Source organism: Scyliorhinus torazame, chromosome 9 (assembly GCF_047496885.1).
Source record: "Scyliorhinus torazame isolate Kashiwa2021f chromosome 9, sScyTor2.1, whole genome shotgun sequence".
Taxonomy (NCBI): Eukaryota; Metazoa; Chordata; class Chondrichthyes; order Carcharhiniformes; family Scyliorhinidae; genus Scyliorhinus; species Scyliorhinus torazame.
Window position 1 is genome coordinate 808,645 of NC_092715.1, and position 17,756 is coordinate 826,400.

Sequence of the window (17,756 nt, forward strand, 5' to 3'; positions counted from 1 at the left end):
CAGATGGCCGACTCCTGCTCCTAGTTCTTATGTAAATGGACGTATTAGCGAGAGGCAGCACGGTTTTGTGAAGGGGAGGTCGTGTGTCACTAACTTGATAGAGTTTTTCGCGAGGTCACAAAGATGATTGATGCAGGTAGGTGTTATGGGTCCGGGTTTACAGAACCCCAAAGTGTTTCATGGAGTTCAACCGACCTACAACTTGTAATAGATTGTGGTGTGGGAAGCACACGGCGTACTCTCCAGGTGTGATACAGCAGAAATGGACTAGTGGTTTTTAAAACAAAACCATGTTTATTCTATGAACTCAAGTTAACCTTTTAAAAATAAACATTGAATATCTTAACACCATTACTGCAAAGATAACCCCAAAAGACTACAACCCTAAATAATCCTTCAAACTGTTCCTTTAAACATCCAAAAGACTTCAAACCTTCAAAAATTGGAGCACATTAGGTTACATTCAATATATTTATAGTCTTTGGATTGCAGAAATCAACAGCCCAGCTGTGTTTCTTCCTGCAGCTCTCAGCAAAACACACAGACACTCCCAGCTGCCTTCTCAAACTGAAACTCAATAAGCAGAAGTGAGCTCGGCTCCGCCCACCCTCTGACATCACTTCAGTAATATGATCAGCTCTATTTCTTAAAGGTACATTGCTTAAACATCCATTCCTTAAAGGTACTCTCACGTGACATAGGGCAGTGGATGTTGTCTATATGGACTTCAGTAAGGCCTTTGACAAGGTCCCTCATGGCAGACTGGTACAAAAGGTGAAGTCGCACAGGATCAGGGGTGAGCTGGCAAGATGGATGCAGAACTGGCTAGGTCATAGAAGGCAGAGAGTAGCAATGGAAGGATGCTTTTCTGATTGGAGGGTTGTTACTAGTGGTGTTCCGCAGGGATCAATGCTGGGACCTTTGCTGTTCGTAGTATATATAAATGATTTGGAGGAAAATGTAACTGGTCTGATTAGTAAGTTTGCGGACGACACAAAGGTTGGTGGAATTGCAGATAGCGATGAGGACTGTCAGAGGATACCGCAGGATTTTGATTGTTTGGAGACTTGGGCGGAGAGATGGCAGATGGAGATTAATCCGGACAAATGTGAGGTAATGCATTTTGGAAGGTTTAATGCAGGTAGGGAATATACAGGGAATGGTAGAACCTTTAAGAGTATTCACAGTCAGAGAGATCGAGGAGTACAGGTCCACAGGTCACTGAAAGGGGCAACACAGGTGGAGAAGGTAGTCAAGAAGACATACGGCATGCTTGCCTTCATTGGCCGGGGCATTGAATATAAGAATTGGCAAGTCATGTTGCAGCTGTATAGAACCTTAGTTTGGCCACACTTGGAGTATCGTGTTCAATTCTGGTCGCCACACTACCAGAAGGATGTGGAGGCTTTGGAGAGGGTGCGGAGGAAGTTTACCAAGATGTTGTTTGACAGAAATCTTTGGATCCTCACTGACTTCAGGTGATGTCCCGGAGGACTGGAGAAGAGCCAATGTTGTTCCTTTGTTTAAGAAGGGTAGCAAGGATAATCCAGGGAACAACAGGCCTGTGAGCCTTACGTCAGTGGTAGGGAAATTACTGGAGAGAATTCTTTAAAGAACAAAGTAAAGTACAGCATAGGAACAGGCCCTTCGGCCCTCCAAGCCTGTGTCGACCATGCTGCCCGTCTAAACTAAAATCTTCTACACTTCCTGGGCCCGTATCCCTCTATTCCCATCCTATTCATGTATTTGTCAAGTTGCCCCTTGAACGTCACTATCGTCCCTGCTTCCACCACCTCCTCCGGTAGCGAGTTCCAGGCACCCACTACCCTCTGTGCAAAAAACCTGCCTCGTACATCTACTCTAAACCTTGCCCCTCTCACCTTAAACCTATGCCCCCTAGTAATGGACCACTCTACCCTGTGGAAAAGCCTCTGACTATTCACTCTGTCTATGCCCCTCATAATTTTGTAGACCTCTATCAGGTCGCCCCTCAACCTCCGTCGTTCCAGTGAGAACAAACCGAGTTTATTCAACCTCTTCCCATAGCTAACACCCTCCATACCAGGCAACATCCTGGTAAATCTCTTCTGCACCTTCTCCAAAGCCTCCACATCCTTCTGGTAGTGTGGCGACCAGAATTGAACACTATACTCCAAGTGTGGCCAAACTAAGGTTCTATACAGCTGCAACATGACTTGCCAATTCTTATACTCAATGCCCCGGCCAATGAAGGCAAGCATTCCATATGCTTTCTGGACTACCTTGTCCACTTGTATTGCCACCTTCAAAGATCTGTGGACCTGCACGCCCAATTGTACATTTACGTCATTAATGTAACACCTAACACTGACCCCTCGGCATTTCATTGACAAAGCTGCCTCTCTCTGAAAACCACGACTCTGTTTCCTCAGCCAATTTCGTGTCCATGTTGTGCTGTCCCTTTTATTCCACTGACTTGGTACCATTTGGGAGTCAGCATTGTAGTTTAGCAAATGCCTGGAGAGCTCGGGAGATACATCCAAACTCTGGTGTGGATTTGGAGGAGATGCCACACTCCGCTCTTGATTTGAAACACTTACTTCATTATTCACAGCATATAGGTGTGGTGTGCAAAGCGTGCTTTTGTTGTTCAACAGATAGGAACAGGAGTAGGCCATTCAGCCCCTCGAACTTGTCCTGCCATTCAGTGGGATTATGGCTGACTTGTGACCTAACTCCATATCCCTGCCTCTGACCCATATCCGACCCGACAACGTGACCTGACCCGACATAGCTCAAGACGGAGGAAAGAAGAATTCACGTGGATGCCCGACCCCAGGACCGACCAAGAAGGGAGCAGAGCACGGGACCCAGCCCAACCTTCCTCAGGAAGCCCCTCCCTGCAACCCAAGATCCCTGAACGTGCCGCAAGCTATTCCTACACTCGCAGAACGCTAGGACCCAACTGGATCGCAAACATGCCTCCCCGGAAACCCCAAAACCGCAACCAGCGCCCCGGCCCTCGCCAGACGCAATCACCTACCTTCCACAAGGTCAGACCTCCCTTATCAAATCCAACCGCAGCCAGCGCCCCGGCCCTCGCCAGACGCAATCACCTACCTTCCACAAGGTCAGACCTCCCTTATCAAATCCAACCGCAGCCAGCGCCCCGGCCCTCGCCAGACGCAATCACCTACCTTCCACAAGGTCAGACCTCCCTTATCAAATCCAACCGCAGCCAGCGACCGAGGAAGCGAGGGAAACGCGGCGGTCTGCAGGTCCGACTGAAGCAACGCGGCTTCAAGACTCCTCTCCCCAGCATACCCCTGGCAAACGTCAAGCGGTCGTAAACAAGCTGGACCTGCCTCTCAGAGGGAAGTAAGAGATCTGCTGTGTGCTGGCTGAAAGCATCCATCTTGTTGCATCATATGGAGTAATCTCCCTGAGCAAGTTTCCCAGCAGACACCAAATAATGAGAAACTGGAGAAGTATGGAGTAAGCTGCTTGTGACAAAGCCCAGCTGTCGAATGGCAGTGGGAGTAGCCCTTGCTAAACAGGTTCAGGACAAGTCGAGGCCTCGTCTGCAGCTGACCTCCACCGCTGGGGCCTCCGTACAAACCCTTGTGGATTTTCACGTTACTGAGGAGTGTCCCCTCTACAAACTGAGAAACATTGCTCGGCTCCAGGGATATCCAGGTGTTCACTGAATAAATAAAAAATACCAAGCACATCCCATTGTCCCGCTCTCTCCCATAGCCCTGTATCAATCCCAAACTAATCCCACTGCCCTGCTCTCTCCCCATAGCCCTGCAACAATCCCAAACTAATCCCACTGCCCCGCTTTCTCCCCATAGCCCTGTATCAATCCCCAAACTAATCCCACTGCCCCACTCTCTCCCCATAGCCCTGTATCAATCCCAAACTAATTCCACTTTCCCTTCTCCCCCATAGTCCTGTATCAATCCTGTGAGGGCCACGAAGAATCCAGCACGAGTTTTAAGGATACCAAGAAATAACATGAATTTACAATAACATATATATATACGACAGCAGCAACTTTGCTTGCTGCTCACTCCTTCCTGCTGGTTCCAACTGGCCAGCTTTATTTATACAGGGAGTCTGCTAATGATTTCTCCGCCCCCCTCATTGGGGAAGCTCTTACTCCCACAGGATTGTGAGATTGTCATTAGTCCCCAGCCAATGGTAAGCAGGCAGGTTATAACATCCCCCCCCCCCCCCCCCCCCCCCCCCCCCCAAAGTCCAAGGAATCCACCGAAGACCCTGGTGAAGGAGGGCGTCGGACTCGTTTTGCCGCAGGCTGGACACCATTTGCACGAGGCGCTGGATCGGGCGGCGTGTAACGAGATGGAGACCGGTGCTTGCGCGATGAACGGCGTAACGGTTGTACATCCACGGCCCATGGACCCGAGGATTCCGCCTCTGATGCGTCCTGTGTCTCCATCTCGGAGTCAGAGTTTGCTGCCTCCGTCATGTCAGCGTCTCTATCTCCATTCGGTTCTGTAACGACCTGCGCAGGCTTTGAGTGCGGCACCAGTGGAAGATTGTGAGGACTACCTTCCCTTGTCTCTGGTCTCTGTGGCTGTACAAATGAGCTCCGGGGGTGGGGAATCTTTGGAAGGGATAGTCTTCTGGACCGAACGTGGTCTACATGTTTGCGCTGGAGACGACCCTGGGCTTGCACCTGGTAAGATATAGGGCCCGATTGGTGAAAGATTACGCCAGGGACCCACTGGGCATCACCAGCAAAATTCCGAACGAACACTGGGTCACCGGGCACAAACCGCCGAATCGGCCGATGCCGAGAGAAACCCTGTCCCTGCTGTTCTTGTGTGCGGCGTACGTTTGCGCCAATGTCTGGGAAAACCATACTAAGGCGGGTGAGAAGTCTCTGGCCCATTAGGAGTTCTGCGGGAGCTACCCCAGTCACCGCATGGGGGGGTGGTCCCATACGAAAACAAAAAACGAGCCAGTCTTGTGTCTATTGACCCGGAAGACTGCTTCTTTAGGCCTCATTTGAATGTCTGCACTGTGCGCTCCGCCAACCCATTTGAAGCCGGGTGGTAAGGGGCAGTGCGGATATGGCGTATGCCGTTCATCTTCATGAACCTCACAAACTCCTCACTCGTGAATGGAGTGCCGTTGTCCGTGACCAGCACCTCGGGGAGGCCATGCGTACTAAAAGACAAATGCACCTTCTCAATTGTTGCGCAGAACGTTGTGCCTAGCATCTTATGGACCGCTAGCCATTTAGACTGGGCGTTGATTAATAGAAGGAACATGGATCCTTGAAAAGGGCCTGCAAAATCCGCATGCAAGCGCGCCCAAGGCCGCCCTGGCCATTCCCAGTGATGTCGGGGCACGGCCGGCGGAAGCTTCTGATGCTCCTGGCAAATGGAGCAGTTTTGGGCCACCTTCTCAATGTCGGTGTCGAGGCCTGGCCACCAGACATAACTCCGGGCCAACATTTTCATTTTGGTCACACCTGGATGCCCATTGTGCAAGTCTCTTAGTATCAGCTCCTGTCCTTTTTCCGGGACAATCACATGCATCCCCCACAAGATGATGCCATCTGCCATGCTGAATTCTGACAGCTTGGAGGAAAATGCCCGCAACTCGCCTGGGAGCTGTCTATGCTGCCCACCATACAGGACTATGTGCCGAACCTTTGACAGGACTGGCTCCGTCTGGGTCCACTCACGGATCTGTGATGCTGTGACAGGCAAGGTGTCCATAAAATTTAGGGTTGCAACCACCTCACCGGTCGTGGGGGTCGACATGGGCCCGGTCGATAAAGGCAATCGTCTCAGTGCGTCGGCATTTGCTATCTGCGTTCCTGGTTTGTGCTCCAGAGAATACTTGTATGCAGCGAGCGACAAAGCCCAGCGCTGGATCATTGCGGAAGCAATAGGCGGTATTGGCTTATCCTCTCTGAAAAGTCCCAGCAGAGGCTTATGATCAGTCACGATGGTGAAGTGGCGGCCATACACATACTGGTGGAAACGTTTCACCGCAAGGACCACTGCCAGACCCTCCTTCTCAATCTGCGCGTACTTTTTCTCCGCTGCAGTCAATGTGCGGGAGGCGAAAGCTATCGGTCGCTCGGCCCCGTTCTCCATCTTGTGGGACAGGACGGCCCCAATACCATACGGGGATGCATCACATGTGACGAGCAAAGGCTTTCCAGGATCATAGTGGGTTAGTAATCCAGACAACGACAATTGTTGTTTTACCCGCCGGAAAGCGGTTTCTTGCGGCTGACCCCAAACCCAGGTGTGATTTTTCTTTAGCAGAAGGTGCAACGTGGCCAGCATAGTTGCCAGATTGGGGAGGAACTTCCCGTAATAGTTTACGAGACCGAGAAAAGAACGAAGATGCGAAGTGTCAGTCGGGGTGGGGGCCTGTTGAATCGCGCGCACCTTCTCTGCGACGGGGTGCAAACCTTCGAGGTGCACCCGATAACCTAGGTAGACGACTTCCTTTGCCTGAAATATGCACTTTGTGCGACGTAAACGGACTCCAGCCTCCGAAAAGCGTCTCAGGACAGCCTCCAGATTTTCCAAATATTCCTGCTCCGACATCCCTGTAATCAAATCGTCATCTAAGTAGACAGCGACACGCGGTAAACCTCTCAAAATGCCCTCCATAACACGTTGAAAAATAGCGCAGGCAGAGGATACTCAAAAGGGCAAACGCGTATATTCATACAGGCCCCGGTGTGTATTAATCGTTACATATGGTCGGGAGGCATGGTCCAGCTCCAACTGCAGGTAGGCGTGACTCATATCTAATTTTGTGAACGAGAGTCTGCCTGCAAGCTTTGCGTAGAGACCCTCTATGCGAGGCATTGGATATCGGTCGAGTCGGGAAGCCGTATTCACTAAGTTTATAGTCGCCGCACAAGCGAACTGTGGCATCTGGCTTCATTACAGGTACAATTGGTGCTGCCCAGTCAGCGAAACGGACGGGCCTGATAATACCCAAACTCTCCAAACGAGTGAGCTCCCCTTCTACCTTCTCGAGCAAGGCGTAAGGCACGGGCGCGCCCGAAAATAGCGCGGCGTGGCTCCTGGTTCAACTTGGATATGGGCTATGGCCCCTTTTATTTTCCCCAATCCGGGCTGGAATACATCTGGGTATCGTCCTGGCACGTCAGTCAACCCTCCAGAAACTGGGGAATGTGCTGCCACTGCAGCCGCAAATGGCGCAACCAATCCCGATCCAACAGGCTGGGCCCATGGCCGCGCACCACGATAAGTGGGAAACACCCCTCCTGGCGTCCATAAACAACAGGGGTCATCGTAGTTCCTGCAATGTCCAATTGTTCCCCTGTGTAGGAGGCCAACCTGGCCTGTGAGTCAGTTAATGTAAGGGTCTGTATACCCTGCTTGATGCGGTCGAATGTCCTCTGGGCGATCACGGAGACCGCTGCGCCAGTATCCAACTCCATCTCAAGCGGGTGGCCATTGACCCATACTGTCACCTTAATGGGGGCCACATGGGGAGCTGCCACACAATGCAGCTGCAGGCAGTCGTCCTCCGTCTCCACGTCCTCAGGAGTAGTCGCCGCAGGTTCATCCACATGGAAGGTACGGCCCCTGGGCTGGTCCCAGTTTCGGTCGGAACGACGGTGCCTCTGGCGCCCCCAGGACCGCTGTCCGCGACGGGGTCGCCGCCTACAAGTCTGACACGGACATGGCTCCTCATCCATTGGTTCTGGAGAAGGCTCCCTTCGGGGAGGAATGTCCAACGGCCACTGGCGTCGATCCAGACGTTGCCTCGCCCAAGGTACCGCAGGAGTGCGGGGGGACTTTTTCAGGCGGAAGGGATTGCGCCCCAAGGCATGCACCTCCATTCCCTGTAGCTCCTGCACTCCTCGTTCTGCGCTCTCTCGGGACAATACTATTTGAATGGCCTGTTGAAAAGTCAATGTTGGCTCAGCTAACAACTTTCTCTGGGTGGCCGCGTTGTTAATACCGCAAACCAAACGGTCGGGTAACATTTCTGACAAGGTCTCACCATAGTCACAGTACTCCGCAATCCTGCGTAGCCTGGATAGAAAATCGGCAAGGTATTCTCCTGGGGTCCTCTCAGCGGTATTAAACCGGTAACGCTGGACTATCGTGGACGGGGTTGGGTTAAAACGTTGCCCCACTAAATTTGCAAGTTCATCAAACGTTTTGGTGTCCGGCGCAGCTGGGTACGTAAGGTTCCTAATCACCCCAAACGTATGCGGGCCGCAGGCGGTGAGCAATATGACCACCTGGCGCTCGTTTTCAGTGATATTGTTTGCCCGGAAATAGTAACGCATCCGTTGTGTGTACTGGTTCCAGCTTTCCAGCGCAGCATCAAAAACATCCAAACGTCCGTACAGAGGCATGGTATAATAGAAAACAACTTCCAACCTGTATCCAACAAAAATCCAGGGAGGTGGCTTCAGCAGTGTAGACAGCTATTCACTTTACCCCTCGTCGCCAGTTTTGTGAGGGCCACGAAGAATCCAGCATGAGTTTTAAGGATACAAAGAAATAACGTTTATTTACAATAACATACATATACAGCAGCAGCAACTTTGCTTGCTGCTCACTCCTTCCTGCTGGTTCCAAACTGGCCAGCTTTATTTATCCAGGGAGTCTGCTAATGATTTCTCCACCCCACCTCATTGGGGAAGCTCATACTCCCACAGGATTGTCATTCGTCCCCAGCCAATGGTAAGCATGCAGGTTATAACAAATCCCAAACTAATCCTACTGCCCCACTTTCTCCCCATAGCCCTGTATCAATCCCCAAACTAATCCCACTGCCCCACTCTCTCCCCATAGCCCTGTATCAATCCCCAAACTAATCCCACTGCCCCACTCTCTCCCCAGAGCCCAGTATCAATCCCCAACTAATCCCACTGCCCCACTCTCTCCCCATAGCCTTGTATCAATCCCCAAACTAATCCCACTGCCCCACTCTCTCCCCAGAGTCCTGTATCAATCCCCAACTAATCCCACTGCCCTACTCTCCCCATAGCCCTGTATCAATCCCCAAACTAATCCCACTGCCCCACTCTCTCCCATAGCCTTGTATCAATCCCCAAACTAATCCCACTGCCCCACTCTCTCCCCAGAGCCCTGTATCAATCCCAACTAATCCCACTGCCCCACTCTCCCCATAGCCCTGTATCAATCCCCAACTCATCCAACTGCCCCACTCTCTCCCCATAGCCTTGTATCAATCCCCAACTAATCCCACTGCCCCACTCTCCCCATAGCCCTGTATCAATCCCCAAACTAATCCCACTGCCCCACTCTCCCCCCATAGCCTTGTATCAATCCCCAAACTAATCCCACTGCCCCACTCTCTCCCCAGAGCCCTGTATCAATCCCCAAACTAATCCCACTGCCCCACTCTCTCCCCATAGCCCTGTATCAATCCCCAAACTAATCTCACTGCCCCGCTCTCTCCCTATTGACCTGTATCAATCCCGAAACTAATCCCACTGCCCCGCTCACTCCCCATAGCCCTGTATCAATCCCCAAACTAATCCCACTGTCCCACTTTCTCCCCATAGCCCTGTATCAATCCCCAAACTAATCCCACTGCCCCGCTCTCTCCCCATAGCCCTGTATCAATCTCCAAACTAATCCCACTGCCCCGCTCTCTCCCCATAGCCCTGTATCAATCCCCAAACTAATCCCACTGCCCAACCTTCTCCCCATAGCCCTGTGTCAATCCCCAAACTAATCCCACTGCCCCACTTTCTCCCCATAGCTTTATATCAATCATTTAGTAATCCCATTATCCCTCAAATGTACAACTGTGATACCAAAATTTGGGAGGATTATTGTTCAGTTTTGGGAAACGCTACATGGGGATTTGGGGATATGGTTACCCAAAATGATTGTTCTCTGATATGTTGCTTAGATGGGTGTGCATGCGCATATCCGTACTGTGCAGCACGATTTAGTGTGAACGTTTTCCTGGTCTTGGGGCCCAGCCTCAGTACTAACCAACAGCTTTCTCTCACAGCGGAAGCACAGGCCTACGAGAAGCTGTCTCTGCAGGGTATACAGCAGCTGCTACATTACACATGTCAGACCCTGGCTCTGTGGAAGTTGCTGTGTGATCACCAGTTCAGCATTGTCATTGCAGATTTACAGAAGGTATATTTTTCATTTATTCATGTAATGTGGGAGCCAGACAAGGCCACAGTTGATTGTCGACCATAAATGTCTGGTGGTGATGCAGTCTGTATAGTGTAGGTACATTGACACTGCTATTGGGAGTTGTATGATTTTCAGTGCATCTTTTAAATGGTTCTCTCTGCGGCCTTGTGCGTCAGTGATGGAGGGAGTGAATGTTTAAGGTGGAGGGTGAGGTGCTGATCAAGCAGACTGCTTTGTCTTGAATGGCAGAGTACAGATCATACTCAACAAGCATGCCTTGAGGAAGAGAGTTCGAAAGATTTATTTTAAAAATCCCTCCTCATCTCGGTCTTGAATGATTTTTAAACTCTGCCGCCTAGTTCCAGACTTCCTTACCAGGGGAAACATCGTCTCAGCATCTACACTTAAACTACCTCAGATTTTTGCATGTTTCAATAAGATGACTGCTCATTCTTTAAGCTCCAACATGAACAAGCTTTCCTCATAAATCAACCCCTTTATCCCAAGAATCAGCTCCGTAAACTACTTGCAGTGCAGAAATATCTTTCCTTAGGAGGCCAAAAGTGGACATAACACCAGGTGAGGTTTCATCAATACCCTATACACTTGTACCAAGATGTTCCAACTTTTATACTCCAGCATGGCTTTATGCAGGGTAATTCCACAGGCCGACCACACTCTGGGTGGAGAGATCTCTTCTAATTTCTGGTCTCCCCCGTATCCTCAGACTGACCCCAGGTTCTGGACACACCCTCTATCGGGAACATCCTTCCTGCATCTGAAATGAAAATGAAATGAAAATCGCTTATTGTCACAAGTAGGCTTCAAATGAAGTTACTGTGAAAAGCCCCTAGTCGCCACATTCCGGCGCCTGTTCGGGGAGGCTGGTACGGGAATCGAACCATGCTGCTGGCCTGCCTTGGTCTGCTTTAAAAGCCAGCGATTTAGCCCAGTGTGCTAAACCAGCCCCTGTCCAGTCCTGTGTACGTTCCCTTGGCCGCAGAAAAATACATTTCACTGTACCTCGGTATATGTGACAACCAAAACAATCGATCAATTTTATAATCTCTCTGATATCTCCCCTCATTCTTCTGAACTCCAGCGAATATAATCCTAACCGATTCAACCTCTCCTCGTACGACAGTCCCGCCATCCCAGGAATCAGTCTGGTAAACCTTCGCTGCTCTCCCTCGAGAGCAAGAACATCCTTCTTCAGAGGAGATCAAAACTGCCCACAATACTCCCAGTGCGACCTCACCAAGGCCCTGTACAATTGCAGCAAGACATCCCTGCTCCTGTACCTGAATCCTCTCTCAATGAAGGCCAGCATACCATTTATCTTTTTTACCGCCTACTGCACCTGCATGCTTACCGTCAGTGACTGATGTACGAGGACACCCAGGTCTCGTTGCACATTCCTCCTAATTTATGGCCATTCAGATAATAATCTGCCTTCCTGTTTTTGCTCCCATAGTGGATAACCTCTCATTTCTCCAAATTATACTGCACCTGCCATTCATTTGTCCACTCACTCAACTTGTCCAAATCACACTGAAGACCATAAGACATAGGAGCAGAAATAGGCCACTCGGCCCATCAAGTCTGCTCCGCCATTCAATCATGGCTGATATTTTTCTCACCCCCATTCTCCTGCCTTCTCCCCATAACCCCTGATCCCCTTATTAATCAATAAGCTATCTATCTCTGTTTTAAGACACTCAGGATCTCTGTATTCTCCTCACAGCTCACCCTCCCACCCAACTTGGTGTCATCTTCAGTTGAGATTACAACCACAGCAACCATAATAATGAATGGTGAAGCACAGTCAAGGGGCCGGATGTCCTATTCCTGCTGTTATTCGGATGGTCTTATATTCACCGTCTAAACCATAGTTTGTGCATTTACACTTACATGCTGTATATTCTGTGTTTCATAGGATCATAGAATTTACAGTGCAGAAGGAGGCCATTCGGCCCATTGAGTCTGCACCAGATCTTGGAAAGAGCACCCCACTTAAGCCCACACCTCCACCCTGTCCCCATAACCCAGTGACCCCACCTAACGTTTTTGGACTCTAAGGGCAATTTTGCATGGCCAATCCCCCTAACCTGCACATCTTTGGACTGTGGGAGGAAACCGGAGCACCCGGAGGAAACCCACTCACACACTGGGAGAACGTGCAGACACCACACAGACAGTGACCCAAGCTGGGAATCGAACCTGGTGTTTACTGGGATCATAAATAATTCTGTGATTTCTAACTCTGTCGCTCCCAAAATTGTGTATCTTGTTTCTACTTTATAATATTTCCATCTTGGTATGAAACACTTAAAGTATTTTATTTTTTATTTTTTAAACATTTTATTAAGATATTTGTAATTTTATAATTATAACAATAACAACAAACAAAAGAAGAAAAAAATTGCAAACCCAAATAGAAACGTAGTGCATAAATCATCTCCATCCCTCGCAAGTCCCTCCTCCCCTTAACAGAAGATAGCCTAACTTCTCCCCCCCCCCCCCTTAGATTTTTGCCTCGGCTGACGGTTAATTTTCCCTGAAGAAGTCGACAAACGGCTGCCACCTCCGCGTGAACCCTAGCATTGACCCCCTCAGGCCGAACTTCATTTTCTCGAGACTGAGAAACCCAGCCATGTCACCGACCCAGATTCGGGGCTTCGAGTCCCTGCGTGCTCGCAATATCCGTCTCCGGGCTACGAGGGAGGCAAAGGCAAGACATCAGCCTCTCCAAAAATCGGCACCTCTGGACTCGGCACCACCCATGTTTTGAGTACCGTGGACATGACCTCGGCGAAACCCTGTCAAAATCCTCTAAGCTTTGGACATGCCCAAAACATATGGGCATGATTTGTTGGTCCTCCCGCACTCCTCGCACACCTGTCCTCTACCCAAAAAAACTTGCTCATCCGGGCCACCGTCAGGTGTGCCCGGTCAACTACCGTAAATTGTATCAGGCTGAGCTGGCGCATAATGAGGATGTGTTAACGCTGCTCAAAGCCAGAAACAGAAAGACAGAGAAGGCTGGGGCTGAAGCTGCAGCGGGAGACAGCATGGCGGAGGACCGGACCTCTGGCTTGTCGACCCAGCGGTCAACGGAGCAGCTGATGCAAGTTATTCAGGAGGGCTTTGCTAAGCAGAAACGGGACTGCTTGGACCCGATTTTAAAAAAAGTAAATTGAGCGGCTGGAGCTTAGATTGGACGCCCAAGATCAGGCGATCCAGAAGGTAGAGAAGGCGCTGGCTGAGCAGGAGGAACATCAAACTGCGGTGGAGTTGGAGGTGGGGATGCTGAGAGATCAGCAGAAGAAGCTCCTGGAGAAGGTGGAGGACCGAGAGAATAGGTCTCGCCGGCAGAACTTGAGAATTGTTGGGCTCCTGGAGGGGTCCGACGGAGCGGACGCTGGGGCATACATCGCAGACATGTTTGCGAAGCTGCTGGGGGATGGGGCATTCTCCCGATCCTTGGAGGTGGTCTGGGCTCACAGAGCACTCGCGAGGAAGCCGCGAACGGGAGACCCCCCCCCCGAGGGCAATGATGGTGAGATTCCACAAGTATTTGGATAAGGATCGCATTCTACAGTGGGCCAAGCAGACACGGAGCTGTAAGTGGGACAACAGTATCCTGCGGGTTTACCAAGACCCGAGTGTGGAGGTGGCCAGGAGAAGAGCAGCTTCAACCTGATAAGGTCGATCCTTTTTAAGAAAAAGATGAAGTTTGGACTGTTGTATCCGGCCCGTCTCTGGGTCACGCACGAGGAACAGCATTTTTATTTTGAGTGGCCCGAGGACGCGCTGGACGTCGCGGAAAGGACTGGTGGGGGACTGAGAACTTTTGAACTTTGCTGCAACGTTCATGGTTTTTTTGGGGTTTTTTTTCTGTTCTTTTTTTTTAAAGTTTCTCGTTTTTTGTTTTGTGGAAGCTGTTTGTGATGCCTTTTGCATTGATTTGGGACCAGCGGTAGCGCTGAGTGAGTTAAGGGTTTCATTTGCACTGTTGGGGGATGGAGGTGTGCTTGTTTAGATCTTGGTGTTTTTCTGTCTGTAGGGATTGTTTGATGTTGGAGTTTGTTTGTATGAGCGGAGGGGGGGGGGGGGGGGGGGGGGACTATCCGGCACCAGGGGTGGGGGCACGGTGGGGGGGGGGAATGAGCCCCCCCAACTAGGCTGATCACCTGGAATGTTCGAGGGTTAAATGGGCCGGTCAAGAGGGCACGTGTGTTCGCGCATCTTGGGGGACTGAAGGCGGACATGGTAATGTTGCAGGAGACGCACCTTCGAGTAACTGACCAGATTAGATTGAAGAAAGGCTGGGCCAGTCAGGTCTTTCACTCGGGACTAGACTCAAAGAGGGGTCGCGATCCTGATCAATAAGCGGGTGGTGTTTGAGGCGGGTAGAATAGTTTTGGATGTGGGAGGTCGGTACATTATGGTCAGTGGGAAACTGGGGGGTGCAGGTGGTATTAGTAAATGTGTATGTGACAAATTGGGATGATGTGGCGTTTATAAAGAGGATGTTGGGGAAGATACCGGACCTGGACTCGCACAGGTTGGTCATGGGAGGGGACTTCAACACAGTTATTGACCCTGGCTTGGACCGGTCAAGCTCGAAACGGGCAGGGTGCCAGCAATGGCAAAGGAACTGAAAGGGTTCATGGAGCAGATGGGGTGGGGGGGGGGGCGGGTGGTCCATGGAGATTTGTGCAGCCGAGGGTGAAGGAGTTCTCCTACTCACACGTGCATCAAGTGTATTCCCGGATCGATTTCTTCATTTTGAGCAGGGCCTTACTGGCAGGGGTGGTGAACACCATAAGACCATAAGACTATAAGACATAAGAGATGAAGTAAGGCCATTCGGCCCATCGAGTCCACTCCACCATTCAATCATGGCTGATTTCAACTCCATTTACCCGCTCTCTCTCCATAGCCCTTAATTCCTCGAGAAATCAAGAATTTATCAACTTCTGTCTTAAAGACACTCAACGTCCCGGCCTCCACCGTCCTCTGTGGCAATGAAATCCACAGACCCACCACTCTCTGGCTGAAGAAATTTCTCCTCATCTCTGTTCTAAAGTGACTCCCTTTTATTCTAAGGCTGTGCCCCCGGGTCCTAGTCTCCCCTGCTAATGGAAACAACTTCCCTACGTCCACCCTATCTAAGCCATTCATTATCTTGTAAGTTTCTAATAGATCTCCCCTCAACCTCCTAAACTCCAATGAATATAATCCCAGGATCCTCAGACGTTCATCGCATGTTAGGCCTACCATTCCTGGGATCATCCGTGTGAATCTCCGCTGGACCCGCTCCAGTGCCAGTATGTCCTTCCTGAGGTGTGGGGCCCAAAATTGCTCACAGTATTCTAAATGGGGCCTAACTAGTGCAGTATAAAGCTTCAGAAGTACATCCCTGCTTTTATATTCCAAGCCTCTTGAGATGAATGACAACATTGCATTTGCTTTCTTAATTACGGACTCAACCTGCAAGTTTACCTTTAGAGAATCCTGGACTAGGACTCCCAAGTCCCTTTGCACTTCAGCATTATGAATTTTGTCACCGTTTAGAAAATAGTCCATGCCTCTATTCTTTTTTCCAAAGTACTCCACGGGGTACTCGGCGATCACAATCTCAGACCATGCTCCGCACTGGGTTGACCTGCGGGTTAGTAAAGACAGTAACCAGCGCCCACACTGGAGGTTAGATGTGGGACTTTTGGCTGACGAAGGGGTGTGCGAGCGGCTGAGGAAATGTATTCAGAACTACCTGCAGGTCAACGACACGGGGGAAATTTCAGCAGCGGTGGTCTGGGAAGCACTGAAGGCGGTGGTCAGAGGGGAGCTGATCTCGATATGGGCCCATAGGGAGAAGGTGGACAGGGCAGAGACGGACTGACTGGTAAAGGAGATACTACAGATCGATAGGAGGTATGCGGAGACCCCAGAGGCAGGGCTTTTAAGGGAACGGCGGAGGCTACAGGCGGAGTTCGGCTTTTTATTTGGGCCCACGCAAAGCCCCAAATCACTTGGTTTATCTGTTTTAAAAAGGCCTTTGGGATAAAGATAGGGAGGCACTGAAAGACAAACCAAATCTGGGGAGGTCCGTCATTTTCACGGTCAGTACCCTCCCCGCCAGTGACAGCGGGAGCATGTCCCACCTTCGAAAGCCCTCCTTCGTTTGCTCTACTAGACGGGTCAGATTTAACTTACTCCCATTCCCGTTCCACCTGGATTCCCAGATAGCGGAAGCTCCCTCCCACCACTTTAAACGGCAGCTCTCCCAGTCTCCCCTTCGTCTAGATCCAAATGTGACTAAATTTTCCAATTAAGGTGCAATTTAGCACGGTTAATCCACGTACCGTGCAAATCTCACTTTCCCCATATTCAATTTGCACCCCGAAAACCGGCCAAATTCCCCTAAGATCCGCATAATCTCCCCACCCACCTAACGGGTCGGAAATATACAGGAGCAGGTCGTCGGCATAAAGCGAGACCCTGTGTTCTACCCCCGCCCCGGACCAACCCCTTCCAGTCCCTAGATGCTCTTAATGCTATTGTAAGTGGCTCTATGACCAGAGCAAACAAAAGCGGAGAGATGGGACACCCTTGCCTTGTCCCTCGGTGCAGTTTAAAATAGCCTGACATCAGCCGATTCGTTCGCACGCTTGCTACTGGTGCCTGATACAGCAACTGCACTCAATCATTGAAGTTCTGTCCAATCCCGAACTATCCTAACACCTCCCACAAATAATTCCACTCCACCCAGTCAAAGGCCTTTTACTTGAAGTATTTTAAACCCTCAATGGATAATTGCATTGTGGAGTCTGAATTCCATTGGTGAATGTGTTTCGCCTTTTCTGCAGGAGCTCCAGGAACAGTTAAAATCCACACCGTTCCGAGACTTGGTTATCCGAGGGAAGGAGTTGTGTGGTGCACTCGTTACCTCGCTTATTAACCGATACATTGGAGACAACGCCTCGGTCGATGCCATCAGTAAACATCTGAGAGACACGTGTCCCCTTCTGTACAGCAATGACGACGCAGTGTGCTCCAAGGTATGGAGGCCGTGAGCTCAGTAAAAACACTTTGACTTAAACCTAAAGATTATAGAATTTATAGTGCAGAAGGAGGCCATTCGGCCCATCGAGTCTGCACCAGCCATTAATCGAATATTACAGATGCTGAGTCAAAACTGAAGAAACAGCAAACGTGATTCCATCACACCCAGCCTGACCATCACACCCAGCCTGACCATCACACCCAGCCTGACCATCACACCCAGCCTGACCATCACACCCAGCCTGACCATCACACCCAGCCTGACCATCACACCCAGCCTGACCATCACACCCAGCCTGACCATCACACCCAGCCTGACCATCACACCCAGCCTGACCATCACACCCAGCCTGACCATCACACCCAGCCTGACCATCACACCCAGCCTGACCATCACACCCAGCCTGACCATTAACTGACCATCACACCCAGCCTGACCATTAACTGACCATCACACCCAGCCTGACCATTAACTGACCACCCTGTCCCCACACCCAGCCTGACCATTAACTGACCATCACACCCAGCCTGACA

The 17,756-nt window shown here is 50.5% G+C and overlaps 1 protein-coding gene across 4 annotated transcripts in view; it reads left to right on the plus strand.

Moving 5' to 3' along the window:
• nup155 (nucleoporin 155) overlaps positions 1 to 17,756 on the plus strand; it is a 404,177-nt gene that overhangs the window by 212,460 nt on the left and 173,961 nt on the right. For all 4 annotated transcript variants that reach the window (XM_072515568.1, XM_072515570.1, XM_072515569.1 and 1 more), the window contains exons 23-24: positions 10,015 to 10,148; positions 17,027 to 17,218. In XM_072515568.1, coding sequence (XP_072371669.1) covers positions 10,015 to 10,148; positions 17,027 to 17,218 — 326 coding nt within the window. The remainder of the gene's footprint in view (positions 1 to 10,014; positions 10,149 to 17,026; positions 17,219 to 17,756) is intronic.